Source organism: Mixophyes fleayi, chromosome 5 (genome assembly GCF_038048845.1).
Source record: "Mixophyes fleayi isolate aMixFle1 chromosome 5, aMixFle1.hap1, whole genome shotgun sequence".
In the NCBI taxonomy this organism is placed as follows: Eukaryota; Metazoa; Chordata; class Amphibia; order Anura; family Limnodynastidae; genus Mixophyes; species Mixophyes fleayi.
The window spans coordinates 32,035,332-32,053,203 of record NC_134406.1 but is presented as its reverse complement, the minus strand read 5'-3'; the positions used below and the strand labels follow the sequence as shown (position 1 = coordinate 32,053,203).

The 17,872-nt window shown below is 39.9% G+C and overlaps 1 protein-coding gene across 17 annotated transcripts in view; it reads right to left on the bottom strand.

Moving 5' to 3' along the window:
• The window catches only part of KIAA1217 (KIAA1217 ortholog), a 547,404-nt gene that overhangs the window by 46,447 nt on the left and 483,085 nt on the right, over window positions 1-17,872 (bottom strand). For 16 of the 17 annotated variants that reach the window (XM_075211953.1, XM_075211957.1, XM_075211950.1 and 13 more), the window contains one exon: window positions 7,529-8,361. In XM_075211953.1, the coding sequence (XP_075068054.1) occupies window positions 7,529-8,361 (833 nt within the window). Of the gene's footprint in view, window positions 1-7,528; window positions 8,362-15,932; window positions 16,014-17,872 lie in introns of those variants that run through there. The other variant, XM_075211961.1, reaches the window with a different exon arrangement.

Here is a 17,872-nt window from a genome sequence, read left to right as displayed (position 1 = left end):
TGGCACAATGAACCTTGGGGACCTAGTTACACATAAAGAATAACTAAAACTATAGCTATACAGGAGTGTTTTTATGGAAGGGGGGACCAGCAGCAACCTTAGTGCTTGTGATGTGTAAATCACCAAACCCCAGCTCCACCCACCCACCCCCCACCACAACATGATTCCCCGATTCCCAGTATTGGGATCATGCATATAGTTTCTGAACATCTTTAGGTATATAGAGGCATATTTATCATAGAATGAAAAGCTCCATGGCTGGCGAAAACAGGAGCGTACAGCCTGATATGAGCAGCACGGTGGCTCAGTGGTTAGCACTTCTTCCTCACAGCACTGGGGTCATGAGTTTGATTCTCGACCATGGCCTTATCTGTGTGGAGTTTGTATGTTCCCCCCGTGTTTGCGTGGGTTTCCTCCCACACTCCAAAAACATACTAGTAGGTTACTTGGCTACTATCAAAATTCACCTTAGTCTCTGTCTGTGTGTCTGTGTCTGTGTATGTTAGGGAATTTAGACTGTAAGCTCCAATGGGGCAGGGACTGATGTGAGTGAGTTCTCTGTACAGCGCTGCGGAATTAGTGGCGCTATATAAATAAATGATGATGGTATCATGGAGATCCTTTTAAATAACAAGGACTCAGCTGCCTCGAGGGTAATTTATTGCTAAATTGTGGATAGGTGATGTTCTATCTCCACGAGAAGCACAGATAAAAATAAAATATGCCTTATTGCCAAAAATTAATAAACACCGCTCTGTGGTCTTGAATAAGACCGTCCAAGCCACATTCAGAGGGGACAAAATATTTAAATGAAATGACCGTAGAGAGAAAAAGTTGAGATAGAGTAATTAGCAACATCATCCAACAAAGTGTTGTGGACACACAGTAATGATCAAATCACTTTTCTACCATCAGATTCCTATTATTATGTAACCCTGTATGGGTGCTGTGATACTCTAGTTGTACTTTTCCCACATCATCAGTAAATGACTAATAAATCTAGTATAAGATGCACAATTAAAGCAAATGTATGATTGGTGGATTTTGTACATTGGCATCCTGGTTCTAGATAACCCCAGCCATGTGCAATAATTGGTCATTTTGTTAATAAAGATTCCACACAAATTCAAAATTCTGGATTTCTCTCTATTGTTCAGGGGCCACATCCTTCTGTGCATGCTCTGCGCACCCTTTATTTATCCACAGAAGCAATTAATGTCTGATTATTTGCATATTTTCTAAACAAATATTTAGAAAGTGTCCTCACCCCGCAGCGTCTCACCACAATGTGATCAGCCTGTGCACTTGATTATTGGCAGTCACAGTGCTTACAAAGAACTCCTGCTGCCTGTGCGATTAGAGTTTGTTTCTGATTTTCCCACTTGTTTTCCAAATGCAACAACGTGGTCCGAATTAACGTTCTAAAGTCAACGGCACATGTAACACCAGTCCACTAATTCAGCCCAGATGACTGCGAATGGAAACTAAGTGGGGAAAGCTGAAGCAGTCTGATTACACTGCGGAAGGTAGTCAGATTGGAAGCCATTATAAAAATGCGGCCCAATTTGGTTAAAACACATCTATTTGAAAAGTGACCTCTAATAACACATTAATAACATCTTATTGTAACCAAATCTAAACCCCTTCTCTGCAGGCTCCTACTGTACGTTGCCATAGGCCATAGGGAATCCGCCTTACTGGTTGCCCTGCCTTGAAATCTCCTGTACTTGGAATTCCCTCTTGTTGCAAAAACAAAATAAAAATGTAATGTTACCCGTTTGTTTTCTAATGCACAGTAAACCAGGGGTAATGGAAGTTCAGCGATGCTGCCCTGAAGCAGGATCACTCAGCAGTCTATAAAAGTCACACCCAGCACTGAAATGCAAACACACACACAGGAGGAACTAGCACCTGAACCTCACCACAGTCCTTTATGTCTCAAGGAAATGAACACAATGTTTAGCTGTTTCCCTTAAAAGCATACAAAGTAAAACGTATTCAAAACAAACAGTATAATAGAGGAACTCTGCCATAATTCTCTGCGCCACACCCTGACCCCTCGTACATATGGCGAGGTCTACAAACCTGGCTCAGGCCAGGATCACATAATCGTAGCTGACGGTTTGTGGTTCTCATCCCAACTAATGTACAAATTCTGAATTGCTTTCCTACTAATAAGTACTTCTAAGCTGTGGCTTTCAGAAGGTTACAGCATGAATACGACCGAATATCATAAACAACTCGCATAACCAAACGTTCTAGTGGGTTTCTGGTCCCCAGACTTGGCATTCAGCAACACATTGATTTATTTAAGGGACAAAATAATGGTGAAGTCTTGAGCATTATTATTATTATTATTATTATTATTATTATTATTATTATTATTATTATAATGGTCATAAATGAGATAGATATGACATTCTGGGAAAGGCCTGGGGATATATTTACTAAGCTGAGGGTTTGAAAAAAATGGAGATGTTGCCAATAGCAACCAATCAGATTCTAGCTGTCATTTTGTAGAATGTACTAAATAAACGATAACTAGAATCTGATTGGTTGCTATAGGCAACATCTCCACTTTTTCAAACCAGCAGTTTAGTAAATCATATTTGCCAACTCTACCGGAATGTCCGGGAGACTCCCGAAACTCGGGTCAGTCTCACGGACTCCCGGGAGATCTGGCAAGTCTCCCGCATCCCGCAATTGCGGGGCTAAAATGACGTGATTTGTGGTGAATCACGTCATTTTGGCCCCGCCCCCGCAATAAAACTGCATATTTGTTGCGGGGCGGGGCCAAAATGACGCGTTTGGCTGCTCCCGCCCTCTAGACACGCCCTCTCCCAGATACAACTTGCCAAAAGTAGGCAAGTATGTAGTAAATATACCCACTGAACTCTAAGTAAACCATCATGTCAATAGGGGCTCATTCACACACATGCACAGGGAAAGTGGGTGACTAACTCAGTAGGCACACGTTAGACGCGTTTTAGTGATACCTTTTTAACGCTTTTCCCATGCACTATCAAGCGTTGTGCTTTTAACAATACAATGCATTTTACAAAACCTGAAACAAACAAGACTGAATAACAAAAGTCAACACCATAAAGTCAATAAATATATGTTGCTTTAGATATTATTTAAAATATTTGAAATGTCCTGTTTAATGTCTCGTCTTGCTGTTCACATGACTGTGACAATATTTATTGAATAGAACTGGACGGTAAATTATGCTAAGCACTTTTTTGTGTATTTTTATTTTATTATTTTGGTTGTCAACGGTCTTTATTTATTCTGTTAGGTCATCTAATTTTATTTTTGCACACGGATTCATTGTAACAGATGGAAAGATACAGGGAATTAGCAGAATAATTTATAGCCAGGAGTTTCACTTAACATTCATGAAAATATAAAATGTAAACAACGTCTGCTGGTATATTTTACCTTTGACTGATTACATGCATAATAATAACAGCATTTTATCTATCTGGTATCATAAAATTCTCTAAAACATCAATATGATGGCTAAGCAGTGCTCAAACTCTAGATATAAATTAAACATGTCTGCAATAAAATAGCTTATAGCTGGATTAGCTGTAAAAATAATAAGGTAGAATAGGAAAAAAGTGAATTATCTTACAATTGATATTCAAATATAAGTTAAATTATTCATAAAAATATGCTTTTAATTAAAGGTGTTTATATTAGTTTTGCCAGAATATTACATAAAAGTCTTAGAAAAGAGGTGTATGCGTACATACACTATGATGAATTAAGGTAATATATATGCAATTATTTCCAGTATGTAAATATATGTTTTTGTGCATTTATGTTAGTGCCCAACGTGTTGTGTCCTTTACTCGGTTGTCCTCAATCCTTATCAGACACCTAGACTGAAAGATTTTATGGGTGAAATTTAATATTAGGCAATAGTAAGGCTGGATGTAACATTAAGACCAACCAGGGGCGGGCCTAGACTTTATTTTTAGGGTGGGCAATTTAGCATATTCACGCCCCTCCTTCATTTTGATTGTCTGTTCCTGGTTGGCCCCACCCCTGCCCACATTTGGCCCTGCCCTCCCAGGTTTGATCACTGATGGGGACACAAATTAAAGATAGGCTTGTGCTTCTAGTGCAGTGTTTCTCAACTCCAGTCCTCAGGACCCCCTAGCAGTACATGTTTTCCATATCTCCTTGCTGGAGCACAGGTGTATTCATTACTGACTGACACAGTGTATCAGGTGGTATAATTATTTCATTTGTCACCTGGAAATCCTGCACTGTTAGTGGGTCCTGAGGACTGGAGTTGAGAAACACTGACCTAGGGGGGGGGGGGGGTTCAACTCCCCCCCTCCCTCCTCCCTACATCCGCTACTGAGACCAATGAGGTACATGGGGATATTAAAGGGTGCAGCAGATAAAGTAGTTGTATGCTGATTTTATTTACTCTTTACTATTTTATTTATTTTATTATTGGTACTCACAGTATGAGCATTTGGAGTACAGAGGGGCATCTTTACTCACAATACCTAGGCCAAAGTCAACTCAAAATACATCCATGCATGCACGGAGGTTTACAGAGACTTTGTTTAGGGTTAGAGGGAACCAAAAATAGGTTGCTTAATTTCCTTTCCTCTTTTCCTTCTTCTATGCCAACAAACCCCTATAGAGTAGCTCAGACTGAACGTAAAGGGTGCAGAGTGTGCAATTGATTTTACATTTATTCACATGTGAGTAGCACAAACTCTAGTCTGGGTGTATCCATCTCCAATCTTCCTCCCCACATACACAAGCTCTGGGAATCATGCCATCAAACAGAAGAAAGCCACAGCACCCTTTAATCAAATTGGAGACAGAACTCAATAGGGATATGTACAGCCGAGAGAAAACATCTGTAAGAAATAATCTAGGCTAGAAACTTAGATACAAGACAGAGGGCTCGCACCCAGATAGGTGGCTGTGACTGTCTGCTATAAGGGCTTTGTCACACAGGTACTTTTCCTATACGTACGTTCAGTAACAAGCTCAACGCTCATCACAGAACCCTATGAAGAACGTACTCGGTGGATGGCAGGATGTTCTATTATAAGGTGTGCATCTGTCCAGCAATTTCTCTATAGGGATTAATTATCCCTCCTGGCAGTACTAGTTAAGCTGTGTTTACTGTGGCTCAGACTACCAGGAGCACAGGGACAGTGCCAATGAGTATGAGTCAAAGAGATCACAATATACACTATATACTGCTGTGTGATAAAAAAAAACCATCATGGGTTGTCCTACGGGATACATGGCAGCGGAACATGTGACATCCATCGGCTCTAATATAAAAGGTTTTACTAATTGCAGATTCATTTTAAATGATGCAGCAATCAGCATCAATAATATCCTTGTTTTCATTATAGAGAATGCAACACATGCCTGAGTGATACTTCCTTATATGTTATGGTCTCTTGAGAACAGAAGCTGAGGTACCAATGAGCCTATACACCATCTTCTAGATAAATCATAAAATACCACCAATTAAAAAGAATAAAAAAGGACACTAAACCACACTTGTCGACTCTCCCTGAATGTCAGGAGACTCCCTGAAATAGCGGTGATCTCCCTCACTCCCTGAAGAGTCTGGCATTCTCCCTGATGCTGAGCCAGTACAAGACGTGGTTGGCTTCGCCATATGTGGCATGATGACACTGTTCAGAAATTGTGTCCTATGTCCATGTATTGATGCCTATGGAGGTGGCCATTTTCATGGAGACCAAGATTTAATCAAAGACTGACAGGTAAGACAACATGACTTCAGTAATAGAGACAGAAATGTAAAAGACACTTCAGTCTCTATAGATTCATTAGCTGCTTTTCTTTAACGCATAGCTGCCTACTCTCCCGGGAATGTCCGGGAGACTCCTGCATTTCTGGGAGAGCTCACGGGAGTGCAGGGCAACCTCCCGGTTCTCGCCCCCCCAATAGATAAGTGGCGCATCATCTCAGCCCCGCCAAAATGATGCGATTCGTCAAGCTCCGCCCCCACACGCCAACCTCCCCCAGGATCTCCCTGAAGCCAACAAGAAAAATTGGCAAATATGCACTATACACACACACAGCAAGGAACTAGCACTATTATACATTTAAAAGACAATAATAAATGTTTATCAGTACAGGTTGTCATTGACACAGACACCAACCACTACTACCAGTACAACAATCCTGGCCTACGTCTAGAAGCTTGCACTTGAGGTTTTAGTAAACACATTCAGGACCTCATGCAAGAGAGAATGGTGTCCCATAGTTAGTCATGAATTTTGGCTCCTGTAGCAGCCACATCACAAGACACATGGTAATGTACAAAGATGAAAACCAAGATTTAATTCTGCAAGTTACCAATTTTAGATTAGTGCAACAGCTCTGACTTCTCCGCCCACATAGGCGACCTCTCTCCCTGCGTCAGTGGAACTACAAGTCCCAGCATGAGGACAGGGCTTGGCCACAAATTGCCTAGCTGTCCTTTAAATTTCTAGCAGCTAACACAATATATTCTGTAGGTCTTTAACTAGAGTTTAACATGAGTAATCCAGGATGTCACCCTATAGAAACTAAAGTGTAGAGCACATATCAGAGACACACTGTATATCTATGTTCACTCAGTGTAGATTGAGGAAATTAACCTGGAACAGATCACTAATAACAGCAAAACCCATTATGACCAGGCAATACAATGGGTAAAGTCAGGAGTAATAGAAGCATACAAAGTTGGTATCATAAGACAAGCATATAAAGCTGTTTTCCCACCCTCGCATGTTCTGGTAACATGTGAAGTACAGCACGAACCGCCTAAAAGTGTCATTCCATTAAGCATGCAGCTATGTTGGTTAGTACATGCACCTTTTCTCTATAGGAGAACCGCAGGACTCATTAATAGTATACACATCACCAAGACAGTCAAAGTAGTCATGTTGTGGTCTCATATATGTGATAAGGAATTCACTAAGAACTTTATGAAGAGCTGTCTCATGTCTCTGTTATGTGGCTCTCCAGGTGTTACAAGATTACAAACCCCAAAATGCTTTGCCCGTAGATAACCAGCCAATAGCTGGCAGGGCATGCTGGGACTTATAGTTGTACAATACCTGGAGAGCCACAGGTTGGCCAGGCCTCATATAGTAAATTGATGGGTTGCATTCTGATGAATATTACTTATGTCAGCAAAATGGTTACATCGACTGTGTATACAGAGAAGCTGATAACTGATGATGATGATGATGATGAAGCGCCTCATTGTACAGAAGTAAATAAATGTTTTCTTCTATTGATAAGCACTTCAATACATTACGGTTTACAGAATATACAGCAAATCATATTTAGCACTTTTTAGAATGACCCTGTGCCCTGCGGTCATCTGTATCACGGATAGGAAGTCATATGGGAATTTCTGGGGTTGAAATGTGAGGCTACATGTAAAACGCTGAGTGTGGATGTGTGTCAGTGATAAACATACAAAACATACATAAAAAGCAATATAAGACTAAGCTCTTACCGGGTATAATTATCTTTGGGCGCCGGAGGAGGTCCATATCCACCAAACACTTGTTTGTCTGTGGGAGATGAGACAATATCAGCCATACCGAGTATTCCACCAGTGTTCCGCACCTTGGCCTCTACAAACATGCCAGGACCTTGATCTTTTTTAAATGACTGTCGTATTGGAGAAGACCTCTCACTCTGTATAGCGTGAGGAGGTAAATGAGCGTTATGACCATGCATCTCCATCATCCTGATATCGGTCACTCTGTGAGGAGAGGCTGGAGGAGTTTTAGAGCCAAGCGTTGACAAATGACTTTCCACGTGTTTCCGAGTCTTTTGTCTATAAACAGATTGTTCCATCATTTCCATTTGCATAGAAGTGTTTGAATAAGTGCTCGAAGACCTCATTGCACCCCTGTGGAAAGCGATAAGATGATCCGGCATGTCAAGTGGGTGCCCACCGTGGGACGATGCCACACTCATTCGCCCTTCGTGATATAGGTAGGGATCTGCGTACATGCTGTCATTTCGGATCAACTGGACATTTTTATTGCCCAAATCCTCGTCTGGTTTCACGTCCCTCCTTTCCAATATGGCACTGGGGCTAGGAGATATGGATCGAGAGACCGGCAAGCTGGATAACCTCTCCCTTGATATTGTGGAGTTACTCTGTCCCACTGGTGGACGTCCACCACCGTAAGGAATCCTTGATGGAGATGGCGGCATTGAATGCGGTACAGGGGTAGGAGGTGGAGATATTGGGCCTCCATGTGAAGGATATGTTGCCGACCCAGGCCGGTGGACTGGTGGGCCTTCTCGAACCGTGTATGTAATATCTCTTTGCATCTGTTGAAGAAAAGAAGATTTTCTTGTTTATAATAGAAAATATACCTTACTTATAATGAAGCTTTATTTTCCTGTAAAACAACAATCATTATCCTATTATTTGCAAAACAGTGGTCCCCATCAATGGATGGGGGAGCGCTCCCAGAAAATATACCAAATCCGTAATCAGGACTATAGATGTGGCCTTCATCTGCACCTTCTAGGAATGTAAGCCGCTCCCAGATAGACACGCTGCACCAGTTAAGTCAGTAATAGTTGATCAAGTAAACATTTTACTGAGCATATAATAAAATTTGCACTAACATGTGCCAGGAAAAGAGCAAGCAGGTAATATGGTGTTGCTACACAAAGCAATTCGGATCAGGTTTACCACGTCCACTGAACGGATCAGATTGGTGGTTAACTACACATGGTTAACCAAATCCACATTACTTTGTGTAGCAATACCATATTATCTGCATGTTGTTTTCCTGGTATATGTAAGTACAAATTATTTATTATATGTTCAATAAAAAAGTTAATTTGGCCTATGTGGAGCTTTTCAGGACAATGGTGAATAATTATTGTTAAAGGCTGTTGATGCCCCTCCCCTGTGAGCTTTCCACAAAGTGATTTTTACAAGGGAATGGGGCATCGGCATTCGCTATACTTGCTTCAAACAGGAATAGGAACATGTAGTATGTTGTGGGACCATTAGTCCAATCAGGGATCCAGCGGATTTGGCACACTGAATGTGAAAAGGTAGGCCTTCATTTTTTATTTTACTCTACCCAGCACTAAATTTTGAGTTTTGGGTAGAGTTAAGCTTTAACCGTTATACCGTTAGAGAGGACAGTGAACAGAGAGTGGAATTTATATAGAAATATGATTTTTCAATTTTATATTATTGAACTCTACACAGAACTATTTTTTTTATGTTTTCAGTGGAGTTATCTTTAAATGCTTTTTTTAATACCAGTTAATTCATGTTATTGCACTTGAAATATAAGCATGAAAAAGAAAAGCAGAATATTGTCAAACTGGGCAAAAAGAATCCTCAAAAGCGGTTTAGGATGTTCCACATACTCTGTGGCAGACTGGATGTAAACGGCCACAAATAATTGTAGCATAGTCCTAAAAACAATTTTAAAAATAACTGTTATGCTTTTCACAAATATCTTATTTCCCGAGGATTCCTTTCACATGAAGTAGAATTTGTATTTTATGGATGCAGTAATCTGTAGATTGGAAAGCAATCCAGTTTCCCAACCAACATTTTATTCATGTAGAAACTGTAAGCACATTAAACAGATTTTATTCACCACATGTGAATTTATATTACACGTCATCTGTTCCTTTAATTAAAGGGGTAGACCACCCTTACCACACTAGGCAGCCCTGCAGGGTCCCATGTCTCTAACCCTGCTGTCACCATATGTGTACACATCTGGGATAATTAGTACATTTTAATGGAAAATGATTTTAGGGTACTCAAAATATACTTGTGGTGCTTATCAAGTCATATGGTGGGCTCTTGTATGGATTAAGTTATTAGCTGCAGAGACAGATTAGTACAGAGATCATTATCCCCTCTATGATTACATCACATCAGCCACCTTCAGAGTGATCTCTGCTAAGTGTTAGATTGAAGCTGGTTCCTTATTTAATGTGCGACGGGAATATCATCTTATTACTGCAAGATCGCAGTTTAACTGGATGGGCACAGAGAAAAGAAGCATAAAAAACACACAATTGAAGTTTACGGAGAGGAGGCATCCCTTGCAATTTATTTGGGAATGCAAATAAGGTCTAAAAATAAAACATAATTAATTAAAAAGAAAATCTCCAATTCTGAAATATAATTGCAACAATACAGAACTCACAATAGAAACTGGACAAAGACTGAGCAAAGGATCCACCCACAACGTCACTTCACTCAGTCATAAAATCATAGTAAAATGGTAGTTTCTCCACTTAGTATTGAACGTCTTGATATTTTTCATTGTATTGTGTTTATTTCTTATATATTATAGAATAACAAAATATATCACGCACACTGCTATATCTCGTCTTGATATTTTTCATTGTATTGTGTTTATTTCTTATATATTATAGAATAACAAAATATATCACACACACGGCTATCCCAGTTGTACAACTGAGCTTGCAATCTCATTACTGTCATCCGAGACACAGAACATACATTTGAAGGGAGCTAGAATTCGACGGAGATCTATGCACAGCTACAGCATATAATAGACAAATGTATAACTCTATCCTTGTTTATCTACACAAAGTTATATTTAAAATGTTATAGTATTTAAAATTTCCATATGTAGTGTAGAATCCCTAGGATCAGATTAATATTCTCTGAAATAGGGACCTCTGTATCGACTGAACAACAACTAGAACCAAGACAGACAGACAGACAGCGGTCTGTGGCATCATTAAAATATTTTTAGCAAAATATGTCTTCAGCAAATATCACATGCCACTGAAAAAGATTCAGCCCATGTGGAATCTACCGCAAGGAATATTTACTGCCAGTGTGGCTTTCCCCTTACTGACGTCTAGTGAAAGTCAGATGTTAAAATTAGGACAGGCATTTGATTTGTTCTTTTTAAAGACATCAAGTGGCGAGCCGTGTCCTGCACACTGACCGAAGAGTGTTACATGCCTCATACAAACACAACGTATAGCATTGTACTTTATACACAAGTACTTATCATAGCAAAGTTACAAGGGGAACACAAGTAACATTTAAACTATAATATTTATATGGGAATATTATCTCCTATAGGCTTCTCTGGTCATAGAAGGGCACAAACTGCTCTCTTCCTCACACCTTTACAAACCCATCACTTCAATCAATAAGCAAAAACGCCTCCACTTCTTCAACTGGGATCTTTCTGACCGACCACGTAATCTAGAATGGCGGCTTGTATTATTTAGGCAAGTATACTTCTACAATGTTCATATTCTGAATTTCCTTTAGGCAATCTGCCAGCTTTTGGTCTATCCATATGATACGTATCAGGAGTCATGCCAATCACTGTATACCACTCTCAGACTGTCCATGTCCTGTACAAGGAAATATTTTCTTATAGGAATGAAACATATGAAGCTATAAGAGAGATCATATCCAAAGCAGTCCCAATTTTCAGCAGCCAGGTTGCACAGTGCTTGCTAATTTGAGGAGTAGTCTCAGTTTAATGGGGGTATGGTCAGATGTCCCAATTGTTTACTATTGGGAGTTACAGTATGAAACAAACTAGTAGCTGTGGTGTATGACATGGGAGGTGGATGGAAGAAGATACAATGAGCCTACGGTGGGCTATAGGCAAGGCTGGATTTGTGGAGAGGAGACACAGGTCTAGGCCTAGGGCTGAAACAGTAGAGGGATGCAACTCACCTCAATGTTAACATAATTCTATTCTTCTATTCTATTTTTCTTATTTTGTGTAATTATTACATAGGCAAACCGAGGGGGGGTTTCCTAGTGCCTGGGAAGGACCCCCCCCATCCAAGCCTGGAGCGCTGTATTATTGATGTGGCTGGACCCTGCCCCCGCTTCACACAGCTCTGCTTGAAAAGGGAGAGCTGTGTGCACCTAACAGTAGTGCACGCAGCATTGCCCATGTATATTATAGGGATAGGAAGAGTTGGAGAGCAGTCAAGCACTGTCTAATATTATAGCCACGCCCCCATGCATGCTGGTCACGCCCACTGGTGGCGTGGTGTGCAAACCCCCCTCTACAAATCCTGCAATTGCCCCTGTATTAATGCAGGTACATTTTGTTAACAAGCCATGAGCAGAATTTGTTTCCATGTATTGATTTTATACAAGTGAAATACAGTTGGGGGCTGGGATCATAGCAATAGGGAAAGGGAAAAGGGGTATTGTATGGCAAAGAATAGGGGGCTTGGGGGGACAAAAATATGGCTACAAGGAGCCCGAAATCCATCCATTGAACATCATATATAGTAGTAAAACTTTTAAACAATAGGATTTCACATGCTCATAGCTAGTTGATACCACAAAAGCCTAGAATTAGTCTTCACTATAAGGATTATGGGTAAATATGTGCAAAGTACTCCTAAGATGACTAGCTATGCAAATACAAGCAATGTATTACCACATACAATATACAAGTAACATTAATTTAAGTCCATTTTTCAACTTCAACATAAGAGGTAAGTTTTTAAATGCGGGTGGACCAAGCTTCACAAACAAGATACGCTGCATATTGTTTGTTAAACTGAGAATGCTATGTTTATGTTGGTTGCTATTTCCATCTAGTTACAGAATCCAGGACCAGATGGCAAATCATTGTCTTGTTTCCCTCTGATTTAACCACTAACTTTAGCTAGTGTGACATTAACCACACATTGCTATGCCGAGGCACAGAAAATAACTAGTTTCCAATGCGGTTCTGTTTCCCGCTGCTTTAAATAAGACCACAAAAGCAGAGAAGTCAGAAGACGCGATGGATGCCCTGTATTTTACATACTGAGCAGAAATCTTAACACTACTCATAGAGCTACAGTATTTAAGATATTAAATGATACAACTACAGAACCTCTTGAGAGTTTTCCACATTTACTATAGAAATCCATGAAGAAAGATACTGTTAGAATGACATCCCTCTCTACAACTAGCAGAACACCAGACGTTCCGTTATTCACCCAACAGGCTAATACCGTCCCATCATGCTCCACTTCATAGTCTGTACACTGAATGTAAACTTACGAAGAGGACCATTGTTAATTGAACAAGTCATGTTGCCAATCACCAATATATTTCCTGATAGTCAATAAAAAAAATATATTGAATATTTACCTCGCCGGAAAAATAGGTCAGAAAAATCAAATCTCTTCTAGATTCTGGAATAAACATGCTGGAATCACACCTAAAGGGCTGTGTAGGCCTAAACACCCTTGAGCCCTCTTTTCCTATAAATGCCACAACTCATTTTATTTATAATATAGCATAAAAGTATGACAGCAAAAAATGAAAATAGTCGGTAAAATTAACAAAATTCCCAGTTAAATCAAATATGTTGAATGTAAACTGCTAATGGTAATGTAGATTGTTCTAGGGTGTCTTGCTTGGAAGGGGGTGCCTGTGTAGAATTGCATGTGGCACTGAGTTAAAGCGGAATCAGTGCAAGGAGCCTAATGGTTTGTGGGAGGGGCTAATGGTTTAGGCCCTCCCACAAATCACTAAAGGCTCTCAACATGGCTGTGTACACAAGGGAGATTGTGATCTTTGTTGTGGGCGTGCCTTTAATGATTGTTTATAAAGATATTATACATTCCGCTGCCTGAGACAACAAGTCAAACTATAGCAAAACAATGTACACTCATATAATGAAAATTAGTGTATAATGAGAAGGTACATTGTCCGTTTTGCCCTGATTTTGGATCTAGCACCAAAAATGAGAAAGAGCAAAGCTGATTTCCAACATTATTCTATATTTATTAACCTTAATACTGAGCCAACATATTACACAGCACGTTGATAGAGAATGCTCAATCATTGTCCCTGTCCCCAGTGGAGCTTACAGTCTACAGTCTCTGCCACACAAACACGGACATTTACCTACCAGTATGTTTCTAGACTGTGGGGAGTAGCTGGAGCACCCGGAGGAAATCCACGCAAACATGGAGAGAACAAGCAAACGCCACACAGATCGTGTCCTGATTGTAATGAAACTCATGGCCCCGGCAAAGCTAATCACTATCTTACTCTGTTGCCCAACTTTGTCCTGCCTGTCGCCGGCAACAGCTGTCTAATTATGATGACCTTTGTATATTGTTATGTGATCATAAGAATCAAAACTATTATAAGCATCTGTCACAGAAGAGTTCTATATAAGGTACAAGGACACAGGTTGAGTGTTTTAAGACAAAGCACAGATTACAAAGGTGATTCTTCTTATGTACAGGAGGAAAGTTACTCTTTGTGATGCTGAATATGTCACATTAACCCATAGTTACCTACTCTCCCGGAATGTCCGGGAGACTCACGAATTTTTGGGAGTTCTCCCGGACTCCCGAGAGAGCAGACAAAAATCCCAGATCCAGCTGTCGCCGTTTTTTAAGATGGTGGGGGCGGAGCTAAATGCGGCATCGTGGCCCCGCCCCCCTGCTGCGATTGGCTAAAATTGCCCAGGATTGACAGGGACGGAGCCTAACGGCACACCACGCGTGGCCACGCCCCCTCGACGGACCCCCTCCCGGACAGCTGCCTACAAAAGTAGGTAAGTATGCATTAACCCAGTGGTGGAAGTGGGCGTGTATACGGTGGTACGCCATATAGCCACATCTACTCCCGTGGTTGTAAAACTATTAAATTCCATCCACTTACATTCCCATTACGTTTTCCATACAGACACTTCTAAAGTTCCACTTCCACTACTGAACACTTCTAATTAACACCCCAGTGATGATGTCATAACTCTTATTAGTACAGATTACATCATCACTCCACTACAAAAGTTCAATCACTATCAAGAAGTTATTATTAAACCTTTCCTACTATATATGCTTACCAAGACAGTTACCAAGACAGGAGTTAATATATTTGATGACTTGTTATCCACCTAACCTCAAGCTATTGTCCTCTGTTATCAGTCACTCTTTAAGGGCCACTAAACCTTAGAGATGAAGTTACTTTAAGCAAAAGAGCTACTAAAAACATTTAGACACATAAATGTAAGCGCTCCCATACCTTGACAGGACTTGAGGTGTCTGGCAGTGTATTCACATTTGTTGTGCAGCTGAGTGTGAGCTATTGTTCACTGTTATCAGTCAGTTTCTGCATAACGTGTCTGACTGGTATGTCATGGTATTACCAGGAAGTCGGCTGTGTGCAGGATGATATTTCCCTCCACAGTCACAATCTTATCATTAGTATTTCTGTTCTAACAAGATCCTTACACTGGTTTTTTTTGCAAATGTTAATATCTGTTTTCTTTATAAACCATCTTGTATTTTAGGGTCAGTCCCCTTTAAAGGGAGTACCGACAGCAAATCTAATATACAAAAGCAAAAAGCACCTCAAATATCCTCACTGCTGATAAAATCCTCAGAGACTGGCACAAACTATCCCAACTTTCGATACGAACCTCAGAGATTGGCACATGTAACTGTAAACGTCTATACATACATTTGCTTTGTAGCCTTATTGGTCTTTTAACGACACCAGTTTTCATAAAGGTTTCTATTTCATAAATAAACAACAATAATAATATCAATTATGTTCTCCATTATGTTTAAAAAAAGTTGGCCTGGTCACCATGTACACAGGAATTCACAAACTACAGAACCACTTCTTTCTTACCATTCACTGACTATTTATACCTATTGAGTGCTGTTCATTCAGAATTATAACTTAATGGCAATATGTTTTTCTTTAGATCCTCCTATGCTATATATACACTAGAAAGAAACACCTACTATAGGCAGAGTGCAGTATATGTTCTCCCTATTTCTCTGTGAAGTTTCCTACTATATAACCTCTCAAATTCTGAAACCACAACCCCTTAAGTGAGTTTTCCCCATATTTAAAGCAACTGTCTCCTACTTACGTAAGTAGAGGTTATGTCTCACCGTCAGCGATCCTGTCCTTTCCCTCCCTGGTCTTTCTGTCTGTAGAGCTTATGGACAACTGTAGAAAGTCTATAATGTTACCACTCAGCTCACTGGCCACGTGTGTACTAGACCTTGTGCCATTTTTAGCACGTACTTGTTAAGGTTAGGTATACGTTTCACGTAGTGCAATTCTTCACATTAGACGTGAGAACAGGGGTAGACCTTTGTGATGGCCCTGAATCAGGAATCTAACGTCGCCCTCCTCACCCAGTCAGTTTATAACTTTATATAACATAAAACACCAATTTCATACTACTTTCATATAGTAATTAGATGTTTGAGAAGATATTATATAAGTTGTACTATTACATCTTGTCTGACATCTAGATTATTCATGTCTAGATGGCCATGTATTTGCAAGTGTTAGAAGTTTGGATTTAACTAATCTATTTTGTTCAACAGAAACACATCTTCATAATGATCTTGGCCATTTGGTCCTTACTTTTATGAATTGTCCATTATGAACTGGTTCTGGACATATTTATGGGCAATATAGTGTGTACTGCATAGAAAACAGTCATGGTCCACTGGAACTTCCATAAATCTGGATCCAAAACTGATGGGGGTCTGTATTCATTAAAAACATTTGCAGAATTTGCACATATCTTACACAAGACACTGCAAAAACCTTAATTCATGCACTTATCATCTCCTGCATTGACTATTGCAGTTCCCTCCTTACTGGTCTTCCCCAAAACAGACTCTCACCCTACAGTCTATTTTGCACGCAGCGGCAAGATTGATTTTCCATGCAAATCGTTATTCCTCTGCTGAATCACTCTGTATGTCTCTACACTGGTTGCCTGTTTTCTACTGAATCCAATATAAAATACTTTTACTAACCTACAAGGCCATCAACAAAGCTGCACCAACATACATCTCCTCTCTTGTCTCAAAATATCACCCAACTCAGTAACATCGTTCTGCACAAGATCTGGGTCTCTCATGGACCCTCATTACATCCTCCCATTCCCGGTTCCAGGACTTTTTTCGGGCTGCACTCATTCTATGGAATTCTCTCCCTCACACAATAAGACTCTCCTCTCGTCTATAAACTTTCAAGCATTCTCTGAAAACCCACCTCTTCGGTCAAGCTTATAATATTCCTCAACCACCCTCTTAACCCCACTACATTACCCTATTACCACCTGTTACACAATTTCACACAAGACAACTACCCCCTGAGCAACATTGTTGTGTGACAGGATCATTTAGCTTACAAATCACTTTTACCTTTGCAGTCTGGCTGGACCGAAATGCAAAATGTAGACTTAATCTCATGTATCAAATTCCCATTGTCCCATAGATTGTAAGCTTTCAAGCAGAGCCTTCTCACCTCTTTGTCCGTTTTCCCCAGTTTGTTTCTTACTGTATTTGTCCCCAATTGTAAAGCTCTATGGAATATGTTGGTGCTATATAAATAAATGACGATGATTCATTCTATGACTTATTGTCGGTTATCTAGAATGGTGAATTTTGGACACATAAAAGCACACCTCCGTAGCCTGTGATAATACTGTATGGAATGTACATATATACAATGAAGGAATTGTTTCTTTAAAGATAGTGAATGTTAACGGTTAATTCACCAACTTGTACCATGTGCTGGAAATAAAAAGAAATAATGATGTGTATGATGTGCAGCAAGCTAACGAGTTTAAAATAGAGACAGGGAGGATTTTCTACTTTGGTAGGATGACGCTCTATAAGGACATACCTTAATATAATTAAACATGCTCATCATGCAAACTACTACAGTCATCAAGTTGGTCTTATTCCAGATGTATTATTGTATCTTAAATGAAGAGCTTTCTTATTTATCTATAGATGCTTCTACCTAATAATAAAAAATAAATAAAAGTATACAAATTCTGGC